This window comes from Hydractinia symbiolongicarpus, chromosome 6 (genome assembly GCF_029227915.1).
Source record: "Hydractinia symbiolongicarpus strain clone_291-10 chromosome 6, HSymV2.1, whole genome shotgun sequence".
In the NCBI taxonomy this organism is placed as follows: domain Eukaryota; kingdom Metazoa; phylum Cnidaria; class Hydrozoa; order Anthoathecata; family Hydractiniidae; genus Hydractinia; species Hydractinia symbiolongicarpus.
The window spans coordinates 8,225,486-8,251,727 of NC_079880.1; the positions used below are offsets into that span (position 1 = coordinate 8,225,486).

At 32.2% G+C, this 26,242-nt stretch overlaps 1 protein-coding gene across 8 annotated transcripts; it reads left to right on the forward strand.

Annotated features, from left to right (window-relative positions):
- LOC130646924 (potassium voltage-gated channel subfamily KQT member 1-like) lies at nt 1-25,926 on the forward strand. 8 transcript variants are annotated; one of them, XM_057452591.1, is made up of 19 exons: nt 1-34; nt 1,646-1,737; nt 2,676-2,732; nt 7,639-7,785; nt 9,427-9,554; nt 9,988-10,084; nt 10,201-10,327; nt 10,623-10,710; nt 11,388-11,484; nt 12,231-12,368; nt 12,732-12,842; nt 13,352-13,447; nt 14,136-14,505; nt 14,586-14,646; nt 14,726-14,801; nt 20,195-20,289; nt 21,388-21,413; nt 22,101-22,162; nt 24,723-25,926. In XM_057452591.1, the coding sequence occupies exons 1-19, from the start codon at nt 16-18 to the stop codon at nt 25,803-25,805; spliced, it is 2,970 nt and encodes a 989-aa protein (XP_057308574.1). In that variant the 5' UTR covers nt 1-15; the 3' UTR covers nt 25,806-25,926. The 8 variants fall into 8 exon arrangements, with proteins under 8 accessions (XP_057308574.1, XP_057308576.1, XP_057308579.1 ...); XM_057452596.1 differs by lacking the exon at nt 1-34 and adding an exon at nt 805-1,004 and having other exon boundaries at nt 2,618-2,732; XM_057452592.1 differs by lacking the exon at nt 1-34 and adding an exon at nt 1,022-1,293.
- Nucleotides 25,927-26,242: the final 316 nt, after the last annotated feature.

Here is a 26,242-nt window from a genome sequence, read left to right on the forward strand (position 1 = left end):
GTTTCATAACGTTTTATGTATGCCAACAGAACAGGTAGTTTATATTTTTCCAATATTTCCATATATAATCTTAATGATGATGCAAAAAAGCATGTATGGTGTTTAGTGAATTTCTTAAAACCTTTTCGAAAAGAATCTGCGAGAATATAAAGAAATTGAAGGGCATTGTTCCTTTATTTTAAACACTTTTTTGTCTAAAAATGTATGAAAATTTAAAACTACGCTAAAGAAATTTTATTCCTGCCCAAAGTTGATCAAAAATCGTCAATATTAAAATGCCCTACTTTGGGTGGCTTTTATTCCTGCCCTAAGTCGATCAAAAATCGTCAGTATTAAAATGCACTACTTTGGGTGGCTTTTCTGCCCTAAGTTAGTCAAAAAACGTCAATATTACAATGCCACTCTATTCTGGGCATGCTTTTGCTGAAATATAGTTGTAGATTAAAAGTTTAAATTTTGCTTAAATATGTGTTCATAAGAGCGAATTTTTGTTAAATTAGGCATAAAAATAGTAAAGTAGTTTAATAAAGTTTTTTTAAGACGCAAGGAATGCAGTTTTAACTGATAAAAGAATCTGTTTTACTTTGCATAGTTTTGCCCTTTTTGGGTTATTTTTTTAAAATGCCCGACTTTGGGCAGCCGCCCTACCTTGGGTGGAACAGCACGAAACACCAAAAGACCGTTTGTTTTGATTTTGTTCGTTTGTTTTGATTTGCTTCGAATTCGCTTCGTCGGCGAAACATTCCGCTGTACGCTTTTTAGCGGCGAAATATTTCCCTGTACAATTTTAGCAAATCAGAACACTCTTCGTGAAACTCATTACTTAAAAAAAAATTCATTTTTTGTTTTTAATGCCCAAAAGATTGCTTTAATTAAGCATTTTAAATTCACCACACATGTTTTGTGGAAATCAAAAGTATTTCGCTGCGAACTTGCCGTTCGCTCCACTCGTGCAAATTCACCAAACATTCCAAAGCGGAGCACGTGGGAGACCATTTTCCTGGGTTTGTTTTGTCTATTTAAAATTGCAGCTCTTCAAGAAAAGTATTGATCAAGAGCTTGATCCCCATCTAACCTTGAAGGAGAAATCGTGCTTCCATGTTGTTTTATTTTTTTACTGAGAATTGTTTGGTTATCCCAGTTTTGTGACAGCGCTTTAAAATTTTAAAATCTCAGTTTTCTTATGGAGCAATACATGATATTGCATGGCGATAACTATGTTATTTTTTAAGTGGTATGCCTTTTTGGCTGTGGCTGAACACTGGTGTGTAGGCAAAGGGATGCAAAAATAAGGTGGACGCTGTTAAGCTACTAGCCCAGCCAGCACAAAGAGCTCTAAAAGACTTCTTTTATACATCTGCTGTATTTCTAAAAGAGGTCTTTTCAAAGATGCATTTTAAAAGATCTCTTTTAGACATCTTTTAAAAAACATCTTTCCAAAGACGTCTTTTAGACGTTTTTAAGAAATTTTTTGCGACGCGTCTTTTTAAAGACGTCTTTTAGACCTTTTACAGATGTAGAAGCGACTCAAATGCATCTTAAATGGAACTTTTTAAATGCATCTTGAGATAGACTTCTTTTTCCGTAGAAAGAAATGTGCTGTAAAATATCAGCAACCTTTACCTTTTGCTCATCCTCTTTTCAGGTTTCAATCTCGGATCACATCTAACGGTGAATTGGATGCTGAAGCTTGATGCTGTGTATTTTCAGCAAGATGTGGGATATCATGTAGCTTCAGTATGTATTTGTGAACGATGTGAATAAACCAATTGTTGTGACTGTTTTTTTATTTATAAATGTATATCATTTGTTGGTATGTAAAAAGATATCTCACATTTTCTACTTAGTCTACTATATTCTTTACTTTTTTATTGACATTTGGTATATACAACTTTCCCAACTATTTTCTACAAATATATATATATTAAACCAGCCGTTTGGGCAGGAAGTTCTACGGCGTATTACTGATTTATAACAGTCCTCTACCGGGGAGTATTCCAATTGTGCAGGAAAAGTGATCACGTTATTAATAATTAATTATTTTCAGCTAGCACAGCTAAAGACGAAAGGAAAATATGAAAGTAGAAAAATGAGTTCAAGTTTGTAAACACTGCTTTTTTAAAAAATAGATGAAACGTAAGAATCAATAAAAACAACTATTTTTGATTTATTCTGGTTTTTAAAAAGAATTTTAGTCTGTTGAAACTCCCTGTAATCAAATACGAATCTGGCTTCATAAAATTTCCGATCACAAAACAAATTTAACAAACGACCATTGTAGCTCGGTGAAACTGGCGAAACCAAATGAACATAAAATAATAATTCAAAATGATTTATTTGTAAAAAAATAATAGGTTTTTGTACCTTTTATACCGTTAAACTTTGGAGGATCAAGGTTCAACAGGACAGTTTTCAAAATCTAATGATTTACGTACCGCTACACTAGACCGGTACCCTTCCGTGCTTCACTAGTCTAGATAGTAAAAACGGCGACAAAAAAGGAAACCCATTTTAAAGTTCTACTGGCTAAAGCTGTAGAACAATTAGGAATCTCTCTCTTCTTCCCAAAATTTCCAAGTGTATAGTTCATTCAATTTGTATTTTGTATTTTTCGTAGAAATGACCATTGTAGCTGTTCACTATAGCTGTTCATTGTGTATGGCAAATACTTCTAGGTGACCATATCACATTATCTATACCCCTCCATGAATCAGTATTTTCCAACTGAAAAAGTGAGTTCTGCAATTTTTTTTTCAATTCAAAAATATAGTTATCTTCTTTCTATAAAATTATTTCCTTTAGGCTTTGATATATTCTTACCTTTTAGAGCTCGACTTATTTTTTATTGGGAGGTAACCTTTAAGAACTATAGACTTTCAGGTTTTTTAAATGTTCATAAAAAGCTCATATAGTACCTTCTATCCACAGTATTATTAATTTCTTATTTCACACACTCTCTGCAGTCAGAACATTTTCATTTTTTAAAACTATCGGTTATAATTATATTTTTTACTCTAGTGCATTAGAGAAATTATACATGACTACATTTAAAAATACAATTTTTTTGAGGTTCTTTTGTTTTCTTCATTTTAATGCTTGCATCAATTTGGATGTTTGAAACAAATGGAAATAGAACAAGCTGAGCTCGTGAATTGGAAGACCATTGTAGTTGTCTAGGAATCTTTTTTTTAATCTTTTGAGATACATACAGGTCTTAAGTTTTGCTAATTATGCAATATTATGATTATTCATAATTATAGTAATTAAATATTAAAATTTATGTAAAATGTTCAAAAGGCCAAACTGAAGGGTAAACATAGTTCATGAAGTCATGCATAATTAGTGGAATTTCTAAGTCCATAATACTAAAAACCATTTAAGATTTTGCTAAAAATATACACATTCCTATTTAAAGGCAGTTTAGCGTAAAATTGATCTTTTGTGATTTCTTGTTGAAAACCATTATGTCTTTTAGACCATTGTTTTAATTAAAATATAAGGTGGGATAAAATATGGAACTCCCTTAAGTTTAATAATGATATTTTTTGTTAAAGGACAATGCACCTTTTATATTCATTAAAATACTTAAGAGGCTTCTAATTAGCAGATATTAACTAACAGAAAACACCAATAAATAGTTAGTTTTAGTGTTTGTAAGTTTTACCTGAACTGTACAGAATTTTTCTGAGAAAACTAAGGTATGCTAAATAAATTAATTCTACATGAAGGCTCAATTAGATTGATTTGTTGGTTTTACTGTTTTCCTTCTGTCATTTTATTTTCTTCTTTACTATGCCATTGAACAGTACTTTCATTTTATTTTCTTCTTTACTATGCCATTAGAACAGTACTGTCATTATGCATCGACTTTTGAGTTTGCTTTCTTTAAAATTACTAAGTTTCTTTTCACATTTAAAAGAACTATTGTTACATATTTGAACTTGTAAACGAATAAGCTTTAATTTTCTAACTTGTTGTGATTAGAAATGTGTTCTGTGATCTTTTTAATAACTTGCACAATGTGATTGTTCTTTGCATTTTTTTAAAAAAAATCTTTTTCTTTTATTGCATATGATTTTTTTTATTTTTAATATTTTTTTAATGCAAATTGTCCTATTCAACTTTACAAAAGGTAATGTAAATTCACAAGCCGTTAGACAGTGCTAATTGCTGAGAAATTACTAATTTTATAACATTATAACTGCCATAAACTTCATCTTTTAAATGTCATCATTTTAATGATTCTATGTATACAGAAAACGGCAATGCCAAAATGTCACAAATGTAAAGTGTAAAAAATGTTAAGTTGACCTTTACACTTGACCTTTAGTTTTAAACGTTATTGATACTTTGCGTGTTTTACTTGAATCATAGTTTTTTTTATTTTGTACACAGTATTATAATGGTGAAGTTCAAGCCAATTTTAGGAGAGGTACAACATTTCTTTTTAGGTTTTCTTTTTACTACAAGCTTGATGTTTGTTTTTTACTTCAACTATATATTTCTTGTTATTTTGTTATTGCTGCCCAGGGTAATCTTAGCTAGGATAAATCGCTCAGCCAAGGTTACAATAACTTAGAATGGGCAAGCAACCGGAATAGATAGAATAAGTTTATAAGTGCATATTATTACAAAATCTTTTTTATCTATTTTATCTTATCTTTTTTCATATATTTTGGTTATTTTTTACTGTAAGTAACAGGAAAGATAACATTGATTTCCATGTGAGATGAATAGATGTTGCTTAGCCAATTAATGGCTCAGCTAGTTTCTCAGTTCTCAATATTGGTTGAGTCTTTGCGTGAGCAAGAGTGATCGCTCTCCCCTTAGTGCTTAATGAAAATTTATAACTAACTGGTTTTAAAGATTTTACTGACTTTGATAAAAATCTAAAAGTTTTCCTCACTTAAATTATCCACCAACTCCCTACCATTATTGCAGCCCCTACTCTATCACGGCCCTCCTATTACTATTGCATACCTGAGATAAATTTCATCACCAACTTTTTGATTATTGTCTTATATCTGTGTGTCCTAATTTTGTTAAGATGATCAACTCATCACACACTTATCACTCACAAAGCTAATACACCACAGAACTAATACACAAGTCTAATCTTTCATTAGAAATACTAACACAGCTTAAACCATAGTAAGATGAATATCTTTACATATTTTTGCAATGGTTTTGAAATAAAGAAAATTATGCCGAAAAAGAAATTTGCTTCATGGAAGTTGTTTTATTGCCTAAAATGCATATAACTTTTTTGAGCAACGTCTATCACTGTTTTATCAAAATAATAATTTTCTTCTTTAATTTAACACTTGTTCAGTATTCTTTAATTATCTGTACTATGATCACTTCAATAGAAATCATTTCAAATCATACACACACTCTTGGTAGCTGTATGGGGTCTTTGTTTAACTTCTTGTGTATAATAAGAATAATATACGGTTTGTGTATAGCACAGTACTTTAACTTATTATTTAGTTAGTACATATTTTTAATATCTTGTAAAGAATTTCAACAATCTTTGCTAGTAATTGAATGATATTGCATATTTATTATTTAAGTTCAAATTTTCTATTATTTTGCTGTAATTAAAACTAATTACGTAACAAGAATTAATTACTTAATTTAATTTGAAAAGAAAGAACATTGCATGCTTTTAGTATTTAAAGTTTTTGTGTCATACAAGTTGTTAAAAGTGCTGCATCATGAACGTGAATGAAATATCAATTCAAGTCCCTCAGGTAAATAACCAAAAATCCACCAGAGATACAAAATAAATAATGTTTTTTCTCAGTATTTAAATCTGTGTATTCTTTTTAAAAGAAGCAGGAAGCATATTCTCGAAAGTAATTTTTGTCCTGTGACAAGACCATTAAGTTTGTTTTGACAGCTTATTTATGATTGACTTGCAGATGTAAATCTGATCAGGTCAGTTTGAAACAAAGATCAAACAATTATTGTTTGAAAAAAGTTTTTTTTTATATGTAAGAATATGCTTTATAATATAGCAGGCAGAGATTTTAGGTTAATAACAATAGAAGAATAATGACCAATTTTAGTATTCTTATAAAAAATGTATAGCATTAAATTAATTTTGTTGCAATTCTTTCGCACATCTTAAAAAGAAAATATTATAATTAGTTTTTTCTTTAAACATTGTATAGAGTTACATAGAATAATAATAATAATAATAATAATAATAATAATAATAATAATAATAAGAGTAATATTGACATACAGATAAATGCAGTCACTAATGTAGAAAAAAATATATATAAATAATAATGAATGTTATTTCAACATTGTATCTTTTAAAACTTTTGTAACCACAGCTAAGACTACAACAAAAAGATGTGCAGGGCCATAATGTGTGTAGCCTCTTCATTCGTTTTCATCAAGAGGTTTAAACTGTTGAAATTCTAATTCGTTGTCTACCCTGGTATACAAGCAAACATGTTTGTCTAATTTGCCTTAGCATGGATATCCACATCAGTGTTTACGATGTCCAAGCTAAGATCACAAGAAGTATAAATTGCTTTTGCATTTTGTTAGTTAAAACTAAAAATTTTGTATTACTTAAGTGGTATTATCATAACACTATGTGAGATAAAGTTTGTATAATGAAACCATAGAAAGACTTGTGCAGGAAGTTTGAGCAATAGTGTGTTTTTCTTTGGTGAGTTGTTATTGTGTTGTTTGTTATTCAAATAAAAGTGTGAAAATAAACAAAAATACAAATAAAATTAACTTTAGTTGAATGTAAGTAGTTCTAAATTCAAATGGCGTGCATCGAAAATGTAAGTTGTTGTGTGATAATATATTTTATTTTTTATATTACTTTAACACCCTGTAAAAATAAGGAAGTAGATTTTGTTTGTATTTTTTTAACTGAAAGAGATACCCATAGATAAAATAGCAAGTAAATAAACCTCTTTTATTTTAATTCTGTTATACTGTTAATAAAAAGTAATTATTTGATATTACTACTTTTACTCATTTTTTTCAGTTCCTTTTAACTTCTGCCCACAATAACAAATTGACTCTATGGAGGGCTTAGAACGCTGATGAAAAATGTATATAATAATGTGCTCTTGATGAAAGCTTTAAAGGCATTGGGATTTAAATGTTTTGATGGTGTCGTTAAACCCCATAGGTGGATTGGTTTAGGAGGTTGCTCCTATTTTGGTCTCAGGTGGTCCCTAGTTACCCACACAGGAGATGATATCAGTTATTTCTACCTGTTTCCAAATTATTTGGTCTTAAACTTAAGTGCAATGCGATGGCTTCACTAACTATAAATCAGATGTTGACCTTAACTAATGTATCAACCTCAAGAAATGGGTTATTTGTCGGCAGACAAATGGACATAAAATCACACTTTTTGAAGAAGTCATGACAAACAGATAGACACAGTTACTGTGTTATTATACTTTTTGGATGTTAGGCAACTGGGTGGTAGGCACACAGAAACTAAGTTGATGTAAAAAAATAATAATATTAAATCTTTATTCTGCATTTGTGAAATACTACACCTGATCTAATCTTGTAAAAAAAACTTGTTCGTGTCATTCTTCTCTGTCAATCATTTTATTTATTCAATAAAGTATATATGCAATTTTTCAATAGAGATTTCATGACGAGGAAGAGGTTGGTGTAGATGCAATGAAGCATCATTTGGTTCAGCATTTTTCAGAGCCTTCCAGGCTCACACTGCCTGGAACACACATACCATTACATGCACAGTCAGGAATTGAACTGTTGACATTGGAAAAGGTATTTTTTGCAACTTATGTTTATACACTTTTTTTTGCATTTTTTAAAGCTTGATTTTTATCATTGATGTTGTTTTCTACTTTGTTTGATGTTGTTTGCTTGAAATTAGATGCAAAGCTGAGAATCTTATTTATTGACTAGAATCCTTTGGCAAACATAGCTACAGGTAGTATTAAACTGAAGCTTGTTGTCACGTTTTTTATAAAAAAAAATTATAAACAGTGCTTTTACACAGATGGCAATTCAATTAACAAATTGTCATAAAGTAAATTAAGTGAAAGAAATATATGACAGTGTTTAAAATAAATATCTTATCACAGGCGGTCACTCGCTGAAAAAACTAAAAATTAAATTAAATTAAAAAGTCTTTTTTGGCAGTCAAATTTTAAACACAATATGTATGCATAGTATAAGCAGGAGTCTGGAATTAAAATTTATGGGAGAATGGTATTAAAGATAATATAAAATTCCATGCAAAAATGCGCACATACTTTGTCAATAATATAACATCGACATTTAAAGGTATAAATATCTAGTTACAAGGGTTGCGATTATTAATTATTCTTTTCTAGTAAATTCAAGTTTACAGACAATAACTTCAGTTTTTTCTTTGTACGATTTATGCTTTGGCTACCTATTTTAGACAAAATCAAAAAAGTGGAAAATCTTTTTTTTAACATTGGTTGATAACTTTTTATCAGGGATATGTAATAAATATACATTAGTGTATAAAAAATATTTCTAAAATTAAATAAAAAAAAGATGTGTTTAATGAAGAAAAAAACGGCATATTTATAAAATAAAAATTGGTTTCTTTGCTCAGAGTTTTTGTGGTTGTTGACTTCATGCTGTATTGTATAGATGCACTCTTGATAAACAATCAGTTTTTTATTGCATAAATTCTGGGATTGGTTCTCGATCGTGGAAGGAATAAATAGTTGCAGGTCAATTTGACTATTGGTTTTTGTATCCTGATGGTCAAATTCCAATTTTAAGAAATCAGTAACTGTTGACCAGCCATTATCTTAGGCGCTGTATGAGTAAAATAGAAACAAAATTTTGTGTGCTGACTTTCTCAAATCAAAATTGACGAGCAATGTTATAACATACTAAATCAAGTTCACCTCGCCCAAGGTTATGGAAATTGTATGCTATAAAAGAGTTTTCAATAAAAGTATATTTAAGGTATGCTAATGTCTGACAATGTGACAGTAAGATTCTGCAATTCCTGGTGCAAATCCTATAATAAAATGTGATGCTCTCTAAGAAATTTATACTTTTTTAACAACAAATTTCCGTATTCGGATTTTTAAATACAAATTCTTATTTTAATAATACTTTTCAAAATACTAAATACAAATTTCATATTTTTTAAATACATTCGTATTTTCAAAAATACACATATTATTTCAGTGTATTTAAAAAAAAAACGAAATACAAAATACAAAACCATATTTTGTATTTTAATAATACGAATAGGGAAGCGGTCAATTTTTCTAGAGAGAGTCACAAATAGGTAGATTAAGGAGTATTTCCAACGATGGTGAATTATTCAATTAGCTTGATGGTCAGCCATAAATAATGCTATACCAAATGGAAAGTGGACAAGAAGCTTGTAAAGTTTTTATAATTTCTGTTTAGATGACAGGTGTTGCAAAAGCAAAAAAACTTCAGCAAACAAGAAAACGTTACAAAGAAATTCAAATCAAGGTTTTTAATCTACTTGAGAGACCAAGAACATGGTTTGGTGTATTGTATCACGGAGTTGTGTAAGTTGACTTGACTGCAAGGGATTTAAGTAACGCATTTATTGTATATTGGATTAGCATTGTGTAGGAGAATCTACAGCTTCTGTTGAATCTTTGTGATGAGTTTTTAAATTCTGTTTACAAGTATAAAAAAACCAGAGTAAAATAAGCAAGCAATCAGCCACTTATTTGTCCATTTTGAAACAAGTTTTAACTATATTAATAAATGGGAAAAACACCAAAACGTCTAATGATGAACAAAGTTTTACCTTTTTAATTAAAAAGTTGTAGCTAAACTAACTTGCAGATCAAATAAAATTATGTGCAAACCACCCATATCCAAAGACTGCTCATATTTTGTTAACTCTGCATAGTTATTTTAATTAGCAACTAATTAAGGATGAAATATTTTCCATAATTTGTATATTTTAACGGCTTTTTTTCTTTTTTCTAGATTTTTGCTGATTATGGCAAGTTTGTTTTTAAGCGTCATAATTACAATGAAAGATTTTGAAGAAGATTTAAATATCCTTAATGCTGTTTACTATCTGGTCAGTGGAATTTACAGACATTTGATTTTTTTTTATCTGTTATAAGAGTTGTTTTATTATATTTTAGAAACCTTTAACCATCAAAATTTCAAAGAAATGTTATTTGCTTTTTATAGGAAATATCTCTTGTTATCGTGTTCAGTGTGGAATATATACTTCGCATGTGGTCCTGTTCATGTCATGGTAATTACAAGGGATTCTGGGGAAAAATGAGATTCATAAAAAAACCATACATGGTAATAGGTATGTTTTCAATACTCTGTCATGTTGCAACAGATTTATGTTATTAAGAATATACTTGAAATAAACTTATCAACTGGCAGTGCAATTCTGTTTGAGTTGAAGCTAATATATAATTGGAATAGCCATTTGTTATTTTGTAACTTGTATAGCAGCAGCCATCTTTTAGTTTTGTTTTGAAAGTTTAGCAAGTATATACCCTAAATGAAAACCAACCAATGTGCTGAATAAAAACCACCTTTTATCCTTGCATGCTATGATTTTTTTCTTTCAATGACTGCTAGCTCTTGCCTTCTAGACATCATTGTGATTGTTGCAACGACTGTTGTTGTGGCTACCACAACACAATCGAATAAATCCAATTATTTCAGTGTGTCGGTGTTCAGGTAGGTGTTGTGAAAGAGACTTCTCTATTAAGTAAGATTCCCACCAGTGTAAATTCTGTGACCTCTCCCCAATTATTGTGAAAAATTTTAGGATGGCAGGAATTATATGCTTAAAATGAGTTTCTATGTGGTTTATATCAATATATGATATAATATAATTATATAGTTTAGAAAAGCTATAATTAGAAGAGATGAAAACCCCCATTCGTTTGTCAAATTTATAGGAAAAGATAACAAAAAAGAGCTTTTTATCAATCTAGGTTACTTCTTTTTTCTTTAAGTGCTGACATGCATGTAGGACAAGATTTGTATTAGTTGTAAAATTATTTCTTACATGTATGTTTGGTTACCAGGTGGTTCCTGTTGTTACTAAGGAGTTATATGGATACTAGAAATAAAATACAGACCACCAGATTTAAAAGAAATATTGATCCAGTGAAATGACCTGATTTCTGATCCCAGTTGTTTTTTTAAAATAGGGGAATATATAAAGGAAAGTGTTAAAGTTATCTTGAAAAAAAAAACATTTGCATTAGTAAAAGGAAAAAAAAAAGTTCATAAGTAATTATGCTTCAGTGATTCTACATTCACATTATTTTCTTTTTAGTATGTTCTTAACACACTATAAATTTTAGCCTTGTTTTTATAAAATATTTCTATTATTTTGTTTTGTTTAGATTTCTGCGCTTTTTGCAAGTCTTGCGTATTCTACGGTTAGACCGACAACGCGGAGCTTTCAAGATAGTCAGCCATGTGGTGTATGAACACAGACAGGTACAAGATTTTGACCATACCGGAATTTATGAGCTTGTATTCAATCAATTTCATTCCCCATGTACTCTAGAATATTGAATAAACAATAAAATTGGAATAAACAGAGGGGTGGAAAAAACATTGAAAATCAACAATTAAGGGCATTTCAATAATTGGTGGATTGGAAATATTTCCACGAAAAGCTTACTTTGTTTAGTTAAATGACAAGCCAGAACATTCAAACATTGTTGTTCGATTTTTTTCTTCAGACTGCTTGTATTTTGACATACTGTTTCTATCTAATTACAGGCAAAAGTATATAGGTTGAATGTTTCAAACCAGTTAAAAACTTTGCTTATCTCAAAAAATGACCAGTTGAAATAAAAAGGCAAAAAAAGCTCAGAAATTACCAATAGAGTGATCTAGGGACGATTATTTAAAACTACACCAACTTTACTTTTTAAAATTTACATCTGAATTGTTTAAGCATCAATTTTGGAAGCCAGTTTCATCACTCTTGTGGATATATGCTCTTAAACACATAGAGCTGTGCAAAAATTCTGCTTATTATTACTATATTTAAGGTGCTCATTACTATAAATTGACTTGTGTAATTTTGTTTTAACCTGTTTTCGTATTTTGACCTTTCTTTTTGCGTTTTGACTTGTCTTTTTGTGTTTTAGAGTGTCAAATTACTTACAAAAAGACTCGGAAACGTGGGATCATAAACTCTTTTTTCTTTTTTTCTTTTTTTTTTACTTTGCTAGGAATTGATGACATGTTGGTATATGAGTTTCATTTTACTGGTGGCATGTTCATTTCTGGTTTACCTTGCTGAGAAGAGTGATGAACAGCCTGACACTGCTCAAATGAAGGATTTGGGTGAAGGGATGTACTTCGCCATTGTAGGTGCCAACTTTTTTTCATCTGACTCTCTTTCGCATGTTTATAACTTAAACATGTAAATTTTAACGTGTTTGTACCTAATTTAAAAAAAAAAACAGAATTGTTTGTTTCTGTGATAAGATGATTTTTCTTTTGAAGAAACTTTGACTAACTTCGTGTTTGTGATGTGTTTTTTTTGTAATGAGAGTTGGATAACTTTTCCAATTTTTTTTAATTTAATTTTACTTGCATGTGTGTAATGTTCTTCTATTTTACAATAACTTTAAGGACATTATTTTAAGGTTTTTTTCCTCAGATATTTTGTTAAGTGAATTTTGAATAGAATTGTTGTCACAGTATACATTGAAATATATCTTTTTTAGATCACTCTTTTGACAGTTGGTTATGGTGATATATCTCCTCAAAATTGGGTCGCAAAAATTCTCACATGTGTATTTGCTTTTGTTGGCACTGCATTTTTTGCCCTACCTGCTGTGAGTAAATTTATTGTTTGCAAAAAATTATTTTCATGAAATTAAATGTGTGCAGTGTTTGCCACACCTCAAAACTTCTCAAATTTCTCTAATAACAACAACTTTCTACTCAAATCTCCTCAATTTTCCTTTTACTAACATATATTTTTTCACAGGTTTTTTATTTTAAAATGCATAAAATGATACATTGTGCGTAAACTAAAATATCTGCAGATATTCTCAATTTCTTTAAAACATAATATTTTATTTTTATTTTTTAAAAAATAAAATCATTTGCTCAAAAACGCTTGTACATGTTTATCAAAATCCTTAAATTTCAAATTTGAATTGGTAAAAAGAGTGACAACTCTAATTTGATACATTTGTTGAAAGACCAGTACCTATTTTGTGAATGTTTTAAGTGTTTTTACAAGTCTTGCATAGTTAAACCCACTATACTTGCCACATACGAAACTGGCTTATTATGATAAAGATTTAGTATCTTTACCTGAGTGTTTGGTTATTTTCAGGGCATCTTAGGATCTGGTTTTGCAATCCAGGTCGCACAAAATCAGAAACGAAAGCATTTCAACAGAAGAAGATACCCTGCAGCACTTGTCATACAGGTAGAACTTTCTATCCTTTTTATTAATTTATTTATTTAACTGCTTTCACTCTGCGTCTGATCGAAAGTAATACTATTTTTAAAAAACTATAAGTTTCATGCTTTCCAGTGGTGAAAACCACATGCCAAAAATCATTTCATAATAATCTTGTTAAGTTTAAATTATTAGAATATATTTTTTTGCTATATTTCATTTGTCTATTTCATTGATTAACATTTTTAGTCATAGCGTCTACATTTTTTTAAATGGATTTGTGTGATGTATATGAATGTTTTTGATGGTAAGGATGGAATTTGAACTGAACTAACACATTTTTTCGCCAGTACTGTATATTTGTTTTTTAAATAGTATAATAAATTAAGTAATATATATATATAATATTATAATAATTTAATATATTTAAGCATACAGAAGAAGTGGTCAACTTAAAATATATCCCTGTGTAATTTGAAAGCGTTTATAAAAAAAATTCAAAATATATATAAAGTGTTGTTTATAAAAAAAAATTAACATTTTATAAAGTTTTTTTTTCAGCAATTCTTTTTGAAAAAATTGTTTGGAGCTCCTTCGTATTAAAATAAGTGCCAGATATTTTTGTTTGAGAGAGACCGAAAATATAACACAAAAACTCATTCAAGGAATTGGGGAAAACATTGTTGTGTATTCTCACCTTTTTTTGTTTTTATAGTACTCATGGAAATGGTTTGTGTCAAATCAACGCAGTGACGATTTTCCAGCTACGTGGATACCACACCAAGTATTAGCCCCATTAAAAGAGAAAAAGTACTCCACATACTCTCGTAGTCCAGGTGCATCACCCACTGGTGGTCGACGTAGCATGTCATATCTACGTAAAAAATTTCATTCCACACGAAACTACACATATGCAGAAGGAGATGGTTTTAACTCGAGAAGAAGTTCTATAGGTGCTACTATACCTTCTGCTTTGGATTTACGTGACCGATGCCAGTCGGAAGGGAATCTTTTACTTGTGGGTCCGCGCAATTTCGAAGATAACCAGGCTACTATTGTCAGTCTACCACCTGAATATAGAGAAAGTAAGTCTAGTTTTAGCCGATATTTTGTTTTCATTCAAAAAAAATTTTTGTAAGAAGGTCAAAATGAATTTTTATTTCAGGTGTTTTTGATACCAGAAACGCAGGTCTTTATAACAGCACACAAGATATTCATTTTAAACCGTAAGTGATACTGTTAAGCCTAGTCAACTATCATATGTAAAAGTTTTATGATATGTGACTCACCTAGGTTGTCGTTTAGGTTGACTGAATATGAGAAAAATGCAATTCGTTTTATCCGGAAAATTAAATTTCGTGTAGCTATAAGGAAATTCAGGGTAAGTGTAACCTTAGATTTTTATTAGATCTGAAAGTTTGTAGTATGTATGTTATATATATAATTTAAATTTAATAATATATGATTATACACCTTATTACACGAAATTAACGCTGTGTGGTTATTAACGTGGTTAAAAATAACAGGTCATTAATTAATGCGGTTGCTTGAGAAGACCTAGTTTAAGTGTGTGGAAATTAACGCGGTTAAAGACAAGTTTTGACAATTTTCATGTAACTAAACATTTTTTATTCAACAACAATTCAATGTAAAAGTTAGTAGAAATGTCTACTTCATAGCATCGAATGGGTTCAAATGAATATAATTTGTACCCACTTCACGAGTATTTTCAATGACGGCGGTAATACCAGCACTCTGCCAACCATTTTTTATAATACTACTTTTTTTGATTGGAGAAACTTGTATGCCTCGACCATCACTTTGGCATAATACGGTTTCAACCTACTTCTACTTTGATTGAAGTACATTGCGGTTCGGTTTTTCACGAAGGGCTGACATTATCGAAGACGTAAAGTACTTGCTCAAGGCTCTCTTCTCTAACTTCTTCAAACTACCATTGGTCGTTAAATCTAGATGTTGTAACAGATGCGTCATGTTTTTAGGGTCCATAACGCACTCGACGCTGTGTTGAGATTAGTAGATTGGGCTTTGAACGCATCCCTATCAAAAGGGTTTTCTGATTTGCATCTTTCACTTTTTCTACATAGGGCACTAAGACTTTCTCAATGAGGCGAATACTTTCTTTTTCCTTACTCCAATGCTTTTTATTGTAAGAACTTTCCCGTTATACTTGGTATGCTATGGCAGGAGGAGCAAAATTCAAAGCTTTTGTTAATGATGCAAAACAGAGGCCATCCCCATTACTTCAGGGTGGGCTTGAAATACAAATCAAAATAGAAGTAAGCTGGCTGAACATACAAAAATTTTCCATTTACACAGCAGAACTTCAATATCCAATGTATTTGGATTATGTCGACGGCTCCAAAGCTATCTTGGAAGAACTTGTTGGCCATGAAATCGAAGATTCAGATACGATGAGGAAATGGAAAGTGACAATGAAGAAGAAAGTAATTGCGAAAATTGTAGTGACAATGAATGTATATGATTACTCATTAGTTATAATTAGTATTTCTTTTTGTTGAGAATTTATTAAAATGTAGGATCCGTCTTGTTCTTTTCAGGATAACATACCTCTGTGAGAAATAGCCTTAAAGTTTAAATTTGAGGTCAAAAAATGTATATATATGATGTATATAATAATGTGTGTATACATTAGGCAGTTTTTAATTTTTTTTCGTTTTTTTTTTTTTTTTTAAATCACAAATTAAGGGTGGTTTAATTAACACGGACCAGAAATTAAGGGTGGTTTAATTAACACAGACTAGAAATTAAGGGCGGTTTCTATTAACACGGCTGGAAGTCAACCGCGGTAATAACCACACAGCGTTAATTTCGTGTAGTAAGGTATATCATTCCGGCATTATGATACAAAAAATTTTTACTGGGTTAAATTATCTAAATCATAAATATATTATATATTACATATATATATACCAACCGGTTTTGATGTTGCACTGTAAATGGCTTAATGTCCAAATTTTGCTAAGTCACCACATGTTAAGGGCATGTATCCATATTTCAAAACCTCTGTAACGACAAATTGTAAAATAGAGAACCATACAACTTTTCAAAACAAGTTTCAAATGATTACATTTATGTAATAAAATTTAACACAAAAAAGCTGGTTGATTAGGTTGATTTGGGACATTTAACTTGATCTGTAACGCAGTAAGTAAATTTGATATCTATATATTAATAAGCCAGTTCCGTGTGTCTGTAACAGGCAAAGTGGATATGTTCATTTTCCTTTGATGTTACCGAAATTTTCTCTGAAGTAACCGAAAAATGCATGTCTAATATGTTATATTTTCTGACGTTACGGCGCGACGTCAATAACACTACTTTAACGTCAATATCTTATATTAAATTAATGAAGCCGTTACAGTGCACTTAAAACTTTGAGGCCAAATAACTTGGAAACGAGGTGGTGACGTCAATGATTTTTCACCGCGTGGGTAACTAGGGACCACCTGGGACCAATTTGGGTAAGTTTCCCAAACCTTGGTCCCTGAATCCGTTTCGGAATGAACGGGTTGATGACGTCATCACAAAACCTTCAAACCCCAATATCTCTGCAACCGTTTGTCAAAAGTTCATGTTTCTATACATTTTCTTGATCAGCATTTCAAGATCTATACGATGAATGCAACGGGTGTACGAATTTGTAAAGAAAGTTTTTTTGGAACTTTTGGTAGGGACTTCGCTGACGTCAGCAAAGTTTTTAAGCCCTTATATCTTCTTAGGCGTTTGTCAAAAACATACGGTACTATGCATTATTTTGACCAGCGTTTCAACTCTATACATTACAGACAACGAATGACTAAATTTCACCAATTTTCCTTCTGTGTATGCACTGCTGATGTCAGCAAAAAATCTAAAGCAACCTATTTTTCCGTTCTTCTGCCTTAGTGGATTTTTCCACGGGCTTTATCGACTAGTCTCTTATAATAATACGCTAAGTGTGTCTGTCTGTCACTTTTGCAAAGTGGATAAAATTTCTTTGATAAAGTCTATAAAACATCGCCTATAAATTTGTTCTTTAAATTAGCAAACTTTGACGTTAAAGCAATATTGACGTCAAAGGAAAGTATATTAAGATTAGTGAAGCCATTGCATTGCACTTTTAAATTTAAGGCTTAATAACTTGGAAACGGGTGGAAATAACTGACGTCATCTCCTGCGTGGGTAACTAGGGACCACCTAGGACCAATTTGGGTAAGTTTCCCAAACCTGGGTCCCCAAATCCGTTTCGGAATGGGTGGGTTGATGACGTCATCAAAAAACCTTTAAACCCTAATATCTCTGCAACCGTTTGTCAAAAGTACATAATCCTATACATTTTCTTGATCAGCGTTTCAAGATCTATACGATGAAGGCAACAGGCATACACATTTCTGAAAAAAAAAGTTTTGTGTTCTGACATGTCTCTGCTGACGTCATCAAAATTTAAATGACGGTTATTTTTCTCTGTTATCCTGCCTAAGTGGATTTTTCCACGGGCCTTATCGACTAGTCTATATAATAATACGCCAGTTCTGTCTGTCTGTGACTTTTGCAAAGTGGATTATATTCTTCACAATTTCCTTTAACAAATTCTATAAAACATCGCCTATAAAATTGTTCTGTAATTTACCAAACTTTAACGTTAAAATAGTATTGACGTCAAAGGAAAGTTAATTAAGATTAGTGAAGCCATTACATTGCACTTTTAAATCTAAGGCTAAATAACTTGGAAACGGGTGGAAATAACTGACGTCATCTCCTGCGTGGGTAACTAGGGACTACCTGGGACCAATTTGGGTAAGTTGTCCAAACCTGGGTCACCAAATCCGTTTCGGAATGGACGGGTTAATGACGTCATAAAAAATCCTCTAAACCCTAATATCTCTGCATCCGTTTATCACAGGTACACGATCCTATACATTTTTTTGATCATCGTTTCAAGATCTATATGATGAAGGCAACAGGCATACACATTTCTGAAAAAAAAAATTTTGTGTTCTGACATGTCTCTGCTGACATCATCAAAATTTAAATGACGGTTGTTTTTCTCTGTTATCCTGCCTAAGTGGATTTTTCCACGGGCCTTACCGACTAGACTCTTATAATAATAAGAAGTGTATGTGACGGTCATAGTGGATATCCTCATTTTCCTTTAATATCGCCGAAATTTTCTTTGAAGTCGCCGAAAAAATTATGTTTTAAATGTTAAACTTTATGACGTTACGGCGCGACGTCAATAACACTACTTTAACGTCAATATCCTATATTAAATTAATGAAGCCATTACAGTGCACTTAAAATTTGAGGCCAAATAACTTGGAAACAAGGTGGTGACGTCAATGATTTTTCACCGCGTGGGTAACTAGGGACCACCTAGGACCAATTTGGGTAATTTTCCCCAACCTAGGTCCCCAAATCCGTTTCGGAATGGGCGGGTTGATGACGTCAACAAAAAACCTTTAAACCCTAATATCTCTGCAACCATTTGTCAAAGACGCATGATCCTATACATTTTCTTGATCAGCGTTTCAAGATCTATACGATGAAGGTATAACAGGTATACAAATTCCTAAAAAAATTTTTAAGGTTTTGACGGGTCTTTGCTGACGTCAGCAAAATTTTTAATCCCTTATATCTCCTTGGGCGTTCGTCGAGAACATATTATCCTGTACATTATTTTAACCAGCATTTCCACCTCTACACATAACAGACAACGAATAAACAAATTTCGCGAATTTTTTTATCTGTACTGCACTGCTGACGTCAGCAAAACATCTAAACAAACTCTCTTTTTATTGACCTTTTGCCTAAGTGGATTTCTCCATGGGCTTTATAGACTAGTATAATACTATTATTTTATCATTTAAGCTCTATCCAGTGGTGTAAGTAGAAGAGTGACTAAGGATTTTACTTGTACAAGAGAGAGCCCATGAACTTGCTTTTCTTATATATTTTGGTGTGCAAAATACCACGAAGTTAGCTGGAAACCCTCTTGAATAATATATAAAGGAAAAACAACAAACCCAAGATCAAGCTTACACCTTGACCCTTAACCGAAAAATTTGTTTTCACAATCCAACATCAAACCGTTCGGTGTCTTTTCATTAATCTCTGACTGATTAAATGGTTTGCTTCGTTTTACAAACTAATAAAATCACCATCCATCTAAGTCGTGAAACAACAATTAAGAGGGAAAACCAAACAACTTTTGGTTCTCTGATTTGTGTGAATGCACAACCCTGTGTATTATAAAGAAATACCTATAGATGTGTGCCAAAATATAGGCATTTTGCTGTACAGACATAAAGATTTATCTAGTAAATTCTATATATATATTCCTATCTAAATATGTAATCCTATATATTTAGATTTATCCTATATGCTTTCTCTGTTTCTTTCTCAAGTGAATACAGGTTAAGAAAACTGTGGTACTTCCAAATAAGCGGATTTTTTAACACGCCCACATAACAAAATAATCCACGTTGAGGTTCATAAAGGTCTTAAATATCAGAAAAAATGGTTGTGCGGTGGTCAGCAACAATTAATGCTGTTTTCGAGAATGGATTTAACCGAAAATCTAAATCCTAAGTCGGATGTGAAATTGGGCAAATTTAAAATGGGAGCATATAATAAAGAAATGAGATGAGATTGGGGATAAGCTGTCTTGTTTTTAACATATTTTGTCCATGATTATAAGTCAAAATAAACAATGTGGCTATTATGCCAGGTTTGTAATGTTTTGTCCCATAGGAAGAATGTCGACCATATGATGTAAAAGATGTAATCGAACAATACACTGAAGGTCAGATGGAAATGTTTGGATTCATCAAAAAATTTCAGTTAAGGTAAAGTAATTGGAGATAGATGTTCATTCATTTTCGTCACTTTCTAACAGAAGCTATTTAATTGCCGCTCCATATTGGGGCGGCAGCATAGTCGAATTGTAAGATATTTATGTCTTGGTATGCCAGAACAGATCTCACAGTTTGATTTGATTTTCACGCTTCCTTATTAAGGGTGGTAAAATTCTTGCAATGTATATTCAATAATTGAGACAAGGTTATCCCGAACTAACCGTACCTTACTAGTCGATAAAATCCATTTAGGCAGGAAAAAAAATGGAAAATATCTGTCATTTGATTTTTAACGACGTCATCAATAACCCCTCCAGACTTAAAAACTTTACACCAGAAGTATATTAATCAGACCGACGTATAAGCTAACCTATTATTCTAATAAACTAGTTGCTTAGGCAGATAACCAATGGAAAACATCCGTCGTGAATTTTGATGTTGTCAGTAATGACCCATCAATGCATGTCATGGTCACTGTGTTTTTAAAAAATTCACTTTGATTTTTTGTTATTTTCCAGTAACTTTTCTTTTTAAAATTAGAACGTTTTAATTTCCCAGTAACTTTTTTGAAGTAGTCTGAGAGTGTCACGAATGCAGGGAACATTTCAAAATTACAGTAAAAAGGTTTAAAAATGGTCGCATTAACTCGAATTATTTTTCACTCAACCTTTTTTAGACGTTATTTGGTATGACGCTGGAAACGTGCCCGCGGGAAATTAAAATTTATATATATTGAAGATTAAATGCTCAATTTTTTAAAAACTTTGTTATTTTTTTTTTCGACTGATATCTTTTCCAACAATTTTAATTCCACCTGATGATGGCTTAACAAGTTATTAGAAATTGCTCAAACCCACCCCGGGTTAACCAACTAGTCTATGCTATACTGTTCGCTGTCTGTTATCGAAAGATGATAGCTGCTAGTGGTAACGGGAATTTTTTGTAGATAATCCAGCAGTTTGAAAAAAATATTTTATATTTTTTCTTTTAACTGCCAACATTTTTTGTTTGCAGTTAATAGATATCATAGTTTATTTAAGTCTGCTTCGACATTATATATTTTTTAACAGAATCTTTTCTTTTCTTTAGATTGGAATCTACTTTGGGCATACGAGGTAAGTTTTTGTAAATTAGGTCTGTCGGTAGGAAGCCCGAGACTCGCCTTGCGAGAAATGCTATGTAGTATATCCTTGATAAGGTTCTGTATCTAATGAAATTGCTTTAATTTATCACGTGATTTATTCTAGCCAATTAAAAACGTAAAAAATATATAATCGACTGCTTGTTTCACACAGACAGACAGACAAAATTTCCGTATTATTATAATAGACTAGTTTTTTGAACCGTGGAATTAACAATTTTAAAGTATTTCTGGTCACAAAAGGATGTGTTGTTAATTTCTTTTATTACACTGCAAATAAAATGAAACGAAATCGACAACAATGACAATGTTTAATTGCCCGGAACCTACGTGGTAAATTAAATTGCAACAAAGCAATTACATTTGTGGTGGTTATAAAACTCTCACGACCAATTAAAATACAATAGCGAAATTTTTAGTTTTATTTTAACTTCATTTTATATCCTGATTTGTTCCAGTCAATAAAAAATGTAAAATATCTTCAGTGTCAGACGATGGCCATTGTGTTGGGCGAAACTTTATTAACGTTCTTCTTTTCCCCCAATACAAACACATTGTGTGATTTGTGTATGGAGAATTTGTTTGTTTCCGCTGCAATTCTGTTATTCTATATACCTTTTTTTTGTTAAACACAACATATCCATAGTATTCTGTATTTTAGAATCTGAATCAATTGATCCACGGCGTACTTTAAACGCAAGACTTGGTGCAGTAGAACATAAGGTGCTGACGCTTGTATTTTTTTTGGCTGTATTGACCTATATCTTACAGTAGGAACCCGGAACCTGGAACCTTACCGGATTTTGGAACGACAAAAATACAAGGGATATTTATAGTTTAAGCAGGCTTTTACACAGAGGGAACAAAAATTGCTAGTGTTTGTGCAATTTATTCGGGGTTCTGATTACGACAGAACTAAGCAAGAAATCTAACGTACCAGATATTTTCGGAAAAAATCTTAACAAAAATTGTTCCCTTAATGGACAGTAATACAAGATAAAACGTTTCAGCGGTTTTATCCTGTAATGGTTAATGCGCATTTCAAGGGAAAATAAAACCTGGGATGCAGAGACTTTAGAAGGTGGAACACGAGACTGGGGATGCGGGTGAGATGTTTGCGAACGATAATTATTTGTGCCAAGGAATTGAAAAGAAGCAAAGCAAAAAGACAGGGTTACTTGACAGTAGAAAAAGAAAGTTTTGGTAGCTAATTTTAGACAGGGTAAAAAAAGAGGATTTATCCAAATACTAGTCGAAGAGGCCTGTGGAAAAATCCACTTAGGCCAAAAAGAAATAAAAATAATCCGTCATTTGAATTTTGATGACAGCAAATTTAAAAAAAAACAGTTGAGGTTCTTAGGGTAAGGAGACAAATTATCGAGCACAACTTTACCTTTATGGCAGCATTGAAACCACTCTTCATTTTTAGACGTTACAGCTTGACAATACTCACATTTTTAACACCTAAATAATAAATATTAGGCAATAAATGTTGACGTGCAACATTATAGTACGGGGCGTTTCTGCGAGCATGAACAGCAACGTTTCGTTGTGCATTTGCTCGTCTTCTATTTACAACCTGTTCAACATTTTGCCTTTACCTCAAGCAACAGCTTGCGTTTCAGCATTTTGAGCACTTCTTTTCACAGCGCGATCAGTATTTTTTTCTAAACAACGTGCAGCAGCTTGCCTTTCAGCATCTCTAACACATTTATTAGCAGCGTGATCAGTATTTTCTAAACAACGTGCAGCAGCTTCCCTTTAGCATCTCGAGCAGGTCTATTAGCAGCGTGATCAGACTTTTTTCTTAACAACGTGCAGCAGCTTTCCTTTCATCATCTCGAACACGTCTATATACAGTGTGATCAGTATTTTCTAAACAAGGTGCAGCAGCTAGCATTTCATCATCTCGAACGCGTCTATATACAGTGGGATCAGTATTTTCTGACCAACGTGCAGCAGCTTGCCTTCCACCATCTCGAGCATGCCTATTGAAGTGAAGATATTGATCAGTATGAGTTGGTTTGTGGTATACTGATACTGATAAATTACCACCGTCGCGGGACACTGTAGTGTCTAAGAAAAAAAGCGTGCCGTTCTTCTCGTAGTATTTTAATATACATTTTCGTGTGTAAATTTTTAATATTTTCATAAATAAGTCTAGATGTGCTATTTTAATTATTAAAAAGATGTTATCCACAAATCTTTTCCAAACCCTGGAATCGTGGTTTGCAGTTGGTTAAGATGTAGTCTAATCCTGCATAAAAATTGGGTTACACCGTCAAATAAATTCATGTTTGGTAAGCACAACTTCGATCAAGGATATTAGTTTGTCATAAGGATGTGTGTTTTGCTCTCATACTCATTATCATTCAACAGTGATTCCCTGATGGTACATCATGTTTTCTTTATCGGTACATTTGTGTGTAGTAAAATAACATCAATGATGCCATACACTCATCGTCCTCAATCCGTGTGTTTCTGATAATTTCCGAAAAATTTCGAGTTGTTACAGTGACCACTCTTTATGTATTGCTAAGAATGGAAGCTAGATATTTCGATAAATTATATACGAAACCATTGGGTGTATTGGAATTCTCTGTTCTCGTGGATTTGTCATATTTGTCTTACCGCGCAAGAAAATTTTTTAACAATTTGATCGCATTTTTCTTTTTTTTTGTTTGTTATTATAAAGTAGTCTTATTTATACCTCTGTGGAGGCGAATTTTCATTTTTTAAACACGTGACTCTTCTCCGTTTTGTTCAGAATGAAAGTTAAATTGAATCCAACTTTTTCCGATAATTCCAAACGAAAATCTGAATTAATAACTAATCAAGTTCGTTAAATAAATTTTCATGCCTTTCCGATTTGTTTTAAGGCAATAGTAAAAATTGAAATTATAAATTTCCGTTCCGTTCCAATTCGATCCCTTCCGCGGCACAAAAATAGTGAAAATGCTGCCAAATTTTCTGCCCCGAAACGAAAATTTTTTGCGCATATATTAAAATATTCTGTATATTTGTTTTTCCATTTAAAGAAGTGAATAGTTAGCTATCCAGAATAGGTATAAGTCAACCATGCTGAACTAGATGCACAATCCAAATGAACCACCTGAATCGTCACATGAGATATTCCTGTGTCCAAGGTTCTACCCTCTGGGGATTCCGGATCCTTTTATCCCCATGAAATTGTAAAAATAAGCTCCTGATACAGATATAAATTCAGGAAAATGTTTCTACGCACGAAGACAGAAATGTATGAAATATTTCTTTTACTCACCAGGTCGACAACCTGGATTCAAAACTGGACAGCATCATTGAACTATTAACGAATAAAAAGAAGGGTCGTTCTCATGACGGTCATCATCATCATCGTCACCATCACCATGATGAGCATGGTCACCCAAACGAACATTTTAACCAATCAGGTGATGCAGGAGACTCAGATGTGGATTTATCCCACGAGTCTATCCCAATTGTTCACATCCAACACAGCAAGCCGCTTGCAAGTCGAGATGAATATATGTCAAGTCCCCGCGATCGTAAGCGAGGTATGACATTCCACGCAGACGAAGTCAGTAAACGGCTAGAAAAATTGATGTACGAATCAACTGACAGTTCTATAGGAGGTGTTGAAAGTAACCTAAAAGTACCTGCAGACACGCCAAAAAGAGCGTCGTCGTCACGGTTTATCGTCACCACGACGCCTGATCTTTTGCTGCAACGTACTAACGCCGTCGATATTCGCTCTGGTGAAAATAGCAATCGATCAAGCACGTCCTCTTTGCCAATTCTTAGTGAAAATAACGTAAGCAGCCACTGCTCAAGCAATTCTGATGAAGGTGCTGGATTATCCAGTAAATGCAATGGGAGCGTGTTGAAGAGGGAACATAATTCTCAATCTCGTAGATGTAAACAGTGCATATCAAAAAGTTTAGGTAGCATTCCCGCTGCTGCATTTAAAGTACCGTTAGATGAAATGACATTGAACTTCTCAGAAAGCGTTCCACAACTTCCTATAACCCCTTTCAACACAGTGCCTTCTAATAGCCTTTTGGCAAACTTAGACGAAGAGGAAGACGATACAACAAAAATATCTACCAAACAAACACTTCCACCCAATGAACATGCTGCTATAAAGAACACCATCGAGTCAAGTGAACTACCTAAAGAAAATTCGTCGAGAAATAACCGTATGACGAAACAGAGTTCTATAAATGGCCATGTTGCAACACCAAGAGAATCGCCTGTACAAAGTGTTCAAAATGCTGCGCCAGTAGTTGCCATTGTTAACCCTAAACAGACGGACGACGAGACTTCTAGTAATGCTCAAACACCAGAAAATAATCTCAGTCTGGTTTATTAATTATTAATTTAGACAAAAATTGCGCAATTTTATTTTTATTTATGTGGCATATATTCCTTAAGTGCTGTATTTTATAATATGTAGGTTGTATAATATTTTTTTCGTAATATTTAGAATTCAATACGCCATTGCTGTTAAATTTTTAATGTGGTAGATTTACATCATAAGAGTGACTGTGTTATCCTGGCGCTAAGAACAGACGGAGGTAAAATTGCATCGTACGCATCAGTCGGAAGGTGTCTTCATCATGGGACACGTTTGAAGCTACAGGGGCTTGATCCTCTTTCAAAGTTAGCTGTTCTTTGTCAGTTTGAGTTTCTAAATTTGGATTTGACCCGACCGACTGCAAAACTAAATTTATCTTTCCCGCTTATTTAGCTCACTTATTTTGGTCACGTGACAAAGGAAAGTAGACTTCAACTGTATCTTGACATACC

What these genes read in the sequence shown, in the direction of transcription:
- LOC130646924 (XM_057452591.1), top strand. An exon ending in CTGCAGCACTTGTCATACAG is followed by an intron (nt 13,448 to 14,135) that starts GTAGAACTTTCT and finishes TTGTTTTTATAG; the next exon opens with TACTCATGGAAATGGTTTGT. An exon ending in TTGGTGCAGTAGAACATAAG is followed by an intron (nt 22,163 to 24,722) that starts GTGCTGACGCTT and finishes TTTACTCACCAG; the next exon opens with GTCGACAACCTGGATTCAAA.